The 7048-nt window shown below is 43.7% G+C and overlaps 1 protein-coding gene across 1 annotated transcript; it reads right to left on the reverse strand.

Annotated features, from left to right (window-relative positions):
- Window positions 1-2283: 2283 nt before the first annotated feature.
- Window positions 2284-6831, reverse strand: LOC104022022 (nuclear receptor subfamily 0 group B member 2-like). The gene is made up of 2 exons (XM_009475675.2): window positions 6237-6831; window positions 2284-2537 (listed from the first exon to the last, which is right to left on the reverse strand). The coding sequence occupies exons 1-2, from the start codon at window positions 6805-6807 to the stop codon at window positions 2284-2286; spliced, it is 825 nt and encodes a 274-aa protein (XP_009473950.1). The 5' UTR covers window positions 6808-6831.
- Between the last annotated feature and the right edge of the window lie 217 nt (window positions 6832-7048).

Here is a 7048-nt window from a genome sequence, read left to right on the forward strand (position 1 = left end):
ATAAGCTGCTTCTGTCCCACTCTCCTGCTTTTTTTTTTATCTCCCTTTTTGCTCCTGTCTCTAACCACTCATGACTATTTCTCATTTTGCATGTTTCCTCACTGTTCCCACTGAGCTGATGGTGTTTCATCCCCTCTCTGCTCTCTTCACACCAATGGTGGGAGCACTGAGATCAGAGCAGGAATCTTCTTCCCATTCTGATTGCAGAAGCTGCTGCATGTGCAAGGCCGGCTGGGTCCCGCTCCTGCAGCCCTGGCCTGCGCTGCACTCTCACCTGTGCAAGTGAAGCATTGGTAGTAGCAGCCAGAAGGTAGAAGCTGTTAGGACTTGGGAGGTGTTTGAGAAACTCCTATGTCTACTGCCATATGATATTGGCGATACCAAATGTACAAATAAGGTTTTTGGATGTATACTGCTTGGGTGAATCTCGAAAAAGAACAGACAAAAAGCAAATCTCTGGAACTAATGTTTCCATTCACTAACACAAACAATTAACCATGGAATATCCTGTTACCACGGACCACTTGATCTGTGGCAGTGCTATTGAACAATTTTAACAAAAACCTACTGAAAACTGCTAGCCTGAAGGCTTTCCATGGAAAACGTCAGTCCAAAAAGCTTAATTTCTGAAAGGTTTGGTTAGCTTGTAACACAGGAAGGTGAGTTCTGTCTACTGTAGAGTCTGTTACTCCTGTGATCACTAGCACCCAGGGGCTTAGTTGTTTTTTCTTGTTGGGGTTTGCTTTTCCCCCTTATTTTTACAATTTATTCCTCAGTTACCAAAGTGTGGAAAAAATGTGTGGTATTTACTCAAAACTGGTAGGTAGTAAACTCTTCTTATTATTTTAACGTCTTTTTTCCTTGATTGACTTTCTTTGAAAGTCCTTTGAACATACATCTCTGTATGTAGGTATGTGTTGAAGTGTGCGTGTATATACATGTGAGTTCTTTTTCTTACAATTTTAGCTTGACTTTCTAAGGAAGCATGGATTAAGCTATCATATTCTTTGTCCTCCTGTCTGTCTACCTGCCTATCAGTCCCCGTTTGATGCATTTGAGCCCCCTTGCCAAACAAAACTAGATTGGACCTCTGCTGAAAAAAACTCAAAAATTAATTCCTCTAAGTTTCACAGAAACCGTTGGGAGGAATGGGACAGAAAAGAGATACAAATAGCTTCCCTTACTGCAGCTGAAGTATAAGCTCAATTTTTTTTTCATCCTGACGGATGACCATGTGGCTTGGTGCCAACCCCAACACGTGCTGCCTCTTCTCCATCCAGACAGATAGGAGACAGTGAGATGTTGTGAGGCATGCCATAGCGCACTTAGAGATGAAGACGTGGAACTCTTGCAGTGAAAGATGGAGGAACAGATTGTACACATCTGTAGGAAACCATATTTCAGCATTTCTGCTGTCCAAGGAACATCTGCCATCTGTTTGGAGGGAAGTGAGGGTAATTATAAAAGGATGCAGGGAGGGCTAAAGGGGAAAGGTCTTAAATATGTAGGAAACTGGGCTACATTAGTTCTGCTTCTTAAGGTGTAACACAGTATCTTTCAGCCTTTGTTATTCCCACCCTAGAAACAATCCTGAACAACGGCTTTTGTCTAGTCAACAATTTTTTTAATCATATTGTTTGGTTTCTTAGTCAGGGAAGCACTTTGTGAATAATGGGAGAGAGATTTAATGCCCACAGTTTACTGCAAGACTTAGAAAAGGAACTTAAAAGAAAGCAGTTAGTAAGGGGAAGCTCCATCAAGCAATTACAGCCAAGGACTAGAGCTGTCAGTGGAACAGAAAAGGGGTTGGGTCAGGGAATGACATCCCAGGAAAAGAAAGGATTTATATGGATTTTACCATTGATCAGTCTTTGATGTATCTATTCATCTTCAATTGGTGATGCACTGAATAAAATTTACCATTGCCCCTTTTCCCAAAAGCGAAAACTTCTGGAAAGCCAGAAGTATATAGTATAGTTTTAAACAGCTATAAAAGCGCTCCTAGAAATAATATGGTTGAACCCAGCATAACTGGAAAGTATGCTGGTGCTCCTAGACAGTCTTTGAATACGTTAGACTAAAAGTTTTTGAAAGCACACAGAATCATGAAATGCTTAGATTTCTCTGCTTTTAATTCTGAAATGTTACAAAATTACTTCATCATACAAAAAATATATATGGCTTACAAAGATGCATCAATGATTTGTTTAAAATGTATTTAGCTCATAAAACCCTCTCATCTCTTCAAAAATAGGTATTTGAGAGCAGAGATGTCATCTCTTTTCAAAGCCAGTCTGACTTGATATATAGGGTTTCTAGAAGTAATACAGTTAGGGTGGCCTCTCCTAAGACCGGCCTGAAGAAGAGCTCTTCAATAGCATCTGCATCAATGTCTCGAAGAGAGCCGATTAGCTGCAGAATCCAAGCAAACCTGCTTAGGTTTCTATGGAACATCATTGAGGTAAACTCCATCAAGGCTTGCTGAGCTTCCTGCTGCAGTGTTTGTACATAGGGGAAACATTTTAGGACATGGCATCCTGTCAAAACAGAAAGTAAAATAATGAATCTTGAGTAAAAACTTTTGTTCTGTACCCCTCATAATGATAGGTGTCTGGCTTTCTAGCTTATAGTACTACTTTCTCTAGAAAACAATAAAAACTTTCTAAACATACTTTTTGGAAAAAGAAGATATGCATAGTTCAACAATTTGAAAGAACATGGAGAAACATTGTAAGCACATTGGAATCTAGCCCCTTTTACATTAAATCCAGCTTTGAAATGGTAACAGGAGGTAACTTTGACTCAGTACAGATGGAGAAGCTTTATAGTCTTGTCTACCCACCAAATGATGCTGAGACCATAGTCTGAGTAGGTGGAAACTTTCCAGCTCTAATCTAAAATAGGTAGGTCACATCAGGAAGATGGAGGTGGTGGTTTGGAGCAGCAAGCAGGCTGGCAGTCTGAAGACATAGGTTTCCAGTCTACCCAGCCTGATCTCCCTCCTAATGTTGCCTCTGCTTGCTAGACTAAGCTGGGGCACTATGGTTCACCATGGTCCACCATGCTATCTAGATATCTTCATTTACAGTCTAAAAAGCATAAAGGTTCTCTGTGAGATGTATCATGACCCAAAGGAGCAGGATAGATAATGGTATCTCCTGGTTTTGTACTCCCTTTCCTCAGCCGTTTCTGAAGAGGGAGAGGTCTCTGCCCTATGGAGTCATAGTCTTGAGCCTCAACCGCATACCTCCCATAGCCTGTGACTTCAAACCTGCTGGCTCACTGAGGGTCTTTGTGGGTGCCAGGGCTCAGGTGAAAGGACACCCCGTATTTATCCTTTGCCTCTGGTGGGATTGCCTTGTCACGTAGCTCTCAGCAACCTGTTGCCTCCTGTCCTCACCGCCTGAGGATAACACCATCTTTTCTTCCCTAGAATTGCTGCAGCCTGGACAGGGGTAGCATGAATACCCAGGTTTTGACTTCTGCCTCTCCTGCCTCCCACTTCTTATTTTAACCTATCTCCCAGCACACACTCCAAGCCTGTTTAGCGTCTTTTACAGTGACTGACTCCGTACCTCCCTGGGATGGGATCTGAATAGCTTAGACCAGGGAGTGTTTCACATAGTCCTACCTGCTCCTTCCTTTGACTTATTGCCTAGGTCCTAGAGAAGGCTTTGCAGCTGCACCCTTCACCCATACACACTTTGACCTCTCTGAAGCCACCTAGCCAAAGCACCCCTGCGAAGAGCAGGAATGGCAAAATGTTCTGGAGAGTCTGGATTCAGTTGATGCAAGGCTGCCTATTTCCCTCAGCGGTTGGGCACACGCTTTCTCCTTTGCAGGTTCTTGCTGGCCCAGATGTGGTCCATCAGTAACGCAGCCAGAGCCTCCCGCACAGAAGTACTGTGCAGGTTGCGCTTTAGTGGGAGGACCTACGCTCCGTGCTGCCTGCCACACTGTCCCCAAGGGGATTTTTTTATGATAGTAAGCACAATCTCTATGCCACGAGAGATCACTTAGGGCACAGGCAAAGCTCTGCCATATTATTTGTCATGTTTTTTGCCCAAACACTGGCCTAGCTGTGCTGCTACAGCTGCATTTCTGGGCGCCGTGTTGAACTCCAACTCATAACCCAGCTCTGGACTGCTCCGTGCCTGGTTCTTCCCCTTTGCCTCAGCCAGTTTTGGTGGTCCTAACAGGAATAAAACATTCAGGGTGGGAGCCCACATGAGGTACTCCATGATCCAGGAGAGGGTTTAGCGTTGTCGCTGCTGGTGGCTGCTTGAAATCCTCTTAGAACTGAGGCCTGCAAAATATTAAGATTTGGCCAAACATCAAGCCAAAACTAAGAGGGCAGCTGAAAATGTGCAGCATGTATGTAGAAAACATTTTCTGAGTTTGGTGGAAAGCATTCAAAAACTATTAAAAATGGTAATTGTGAAACAACAGCTGTACAGATTTGTCTGCCGCAAAACAGGTAGGGAAAGGGCAGTTTGGGCTGTGTATAAGCTCTGAGTATCTGTTTCAGCCTAGAGTTAGACTGTGACTCTGTTTCGTCTGGAGTCAATCTAGGCTGAACTGAAGTCCTCCCAGCCACCTTCTGCAGCCCGTGGAGAAAGGCACCTCCAGAGAATAGGGTCATCCCACCTAAGGACTAGGGAGTCCCCCTGACACTGTGGATGGTGTCTGCAGACAGCATGAAGGGCTGCTGGGCCTCTCATGCCGCACCCCAGGGAAGCAGCAGGCGTTAGAAGGCAAGAGTCCCAAACATAACCCTGCTTCTGCTGCTTGCTTCTTAAGTGAAAACTGCATTTTATCCACAGAGATAATAAAAATGCCTGCTAGTTAAACTGTGTAAGCCGCTGCAGATGAGGGATTTCTCTTCTTATCATCACCCTGGATATAACTGGTTGTTTCTTTCAGCCTGATTTTATTGTGAAAAACTGAGAAAATTAACTTGCACTGAAAAGAACTCCACTGGTTTGATGCTGCGGCATAGACACACAAGACAATACCAAACATCTGGATGACATTACATCTCAAGAATCAGAATTTGAATCCTATTGGAAACAAATATAAAGTCGCTGCAGCCTTTGAGCAACCTATAAACCATTCACCACAAGAAATATCATGGAATAACTGAAGCATTCAAGTATCCTTTTGGTGCAATCCCAAGTATAGCACACTGCTGACAGCGCAGCCAACAGCAGTGATTCCTGTGGAAGGAGTCGGGGATCTGAGCCAGCGCAGACTGGAGTCAATAAGTCTTTCCATTTACTTCAGTGGACTTAGAGCTGAGCTTTTAATGACTCACACACTCCGTGGTGCTGACCTAGGCAACCTTCCTTCCTAAAGAGGTTGAACTTGGCACCAGAAGTGAGAGCATGCAATCACTAATATGTTTGCTCCGTGACTGCTGTCCCAGGCTTTGAATGTAGAGATACTAAAGGATAAATGAATAAATAAAAGCTGTGTAACCTCAATGCAGTATCCTTTAGCCTCATTGATGAAAATCAGATAATATAGATTATTTTGTCTTCTCCAGTGTTCTTGATACAGAGGAAGTCTTTATTAAAATACTTCTAACACATCACGTATCCATGTACTATCTGACATCATGTACCCATGCACCATCTGTCTGTTGCTGTACTATGGATGAGGCTGTATTACCTTTGAACTGAACATCAGTTTGAAGTGAGACGGTTAATTCTTTATGACTTAAAATTTGTCTAATAGAAGCTGTTTTGGCTTATAGTGGGTGACCTACTGCACACATCCAAGGAACCTAAATAAACTACTTCGCAGGGCCAGTAGTGATAGGACAAGGGGTAATGGTTTTAAACTAAAAGAGGGTAGATTCAGACTAGATATAAGGAAGAAATTTTTCACGATGAGGGTGGTGAAACACTGGAACAGGTTGTCCAGAGAGGTGGTAGATGCCCCATCCTTGGAAACATTCAAGGTCAGGCTGGATGGGGCTCTGAGCAACCTGATCTAGTTGTAGATGTCCCTGCCCATTGCAGGGGGGGTGGACTAGATGACCTTTAAAGGTCCCTTTCATCCCAAAGCATTCTATGATTCTATGAAAATTGTTAAATTGTGGAATATAGATATTTGAGAACATTTAGCTATTTTCATAGAAAAGAGTAAAACTAAACATTTGTCTATACGCAAATGAAAATGCCAAATGTCCTTGTAGGCACATAATCATCTGTGTAATTTCCAGGAGGACTTACCAGAATTAAAAAGAATAATTCCTTTAAGATAGGCGTATTCTTTTGCGCTTATGTCCAGGTCCCAGAATTTCCACAATAAATTCTTCATCTTCTGAACTTCTGCTAAAGATGCTCCCAGTGACGAGCTGCCCAGTTCATTGCTAGCTGTCAAAGACTGATTGAGAAGGATTTTTTTCAATAAGCTAGGGGCTGAAATCTCTCTCAGGTCAAAATCCACCCTTTCTTGTGCCATGCCCAGGACAAAAAGCGGGCCCCAGTTCTGCTGTATGAGGACAAGCTGATCCTCCCAAGGCACGTGATAAAAAGAAGGCAAGTTTCTAATAAAAGTTAAAGTCTTCAAGAGCACTTCAGAAGCTCTTCTGCATGTGGCTTCTGGCGTTTTCAGGACAGCTCTCCTGTCCATACAAGAGCAGCCCTTGCTTCCCATGGAGCGGTGGGGACTGCGATACTGCTGGTGCCACTTGGTCTCATTTCCACGCTCTTTGTTAAGGATCTGGTACAGGATGCTCTTAGCAAGGTGTGTCTCACACTGACATTTCCCAGATTTCTCAGCTGGGATCTCGGTAGCCATAGAGGCAGAGTTCCCTCTTGCAGGAAACAGTGCATGTGGAGCTACGCATCAACAGCAGGGGAGAGCATTTCTGCCACGCAGCGAGGCGTTGTGTGCTGTTTATATACATGGGCGGTTGAAAAGTAATATGACCCTGATCTGTAAAGTTACCTTGAACTTTTATTTGCACCAGTCTGTTTTGAACAAGGCGGGGCTGCAGGCTGCTCTCGCTCGCCGGCAGCCCAACCGCTGCTCATTGCTG

Source organism: Nipponia nippon, unplaced genomic scaffold (genome assembly GCF_047370975.1).
Source record: "Nipponia nippon isolate SJK-2023a ecotype South Korea unplaced genomic scaffold, ASM4737097v1 scaffold_4, whole genome shotgun sequence".
Classification (NCBI taxonomy): Eukaryota; Metazoa; Chordata; class Aves; order Pelecaniformes; family Threskiornithidae; genus Nipponia; species Nipponia nippon.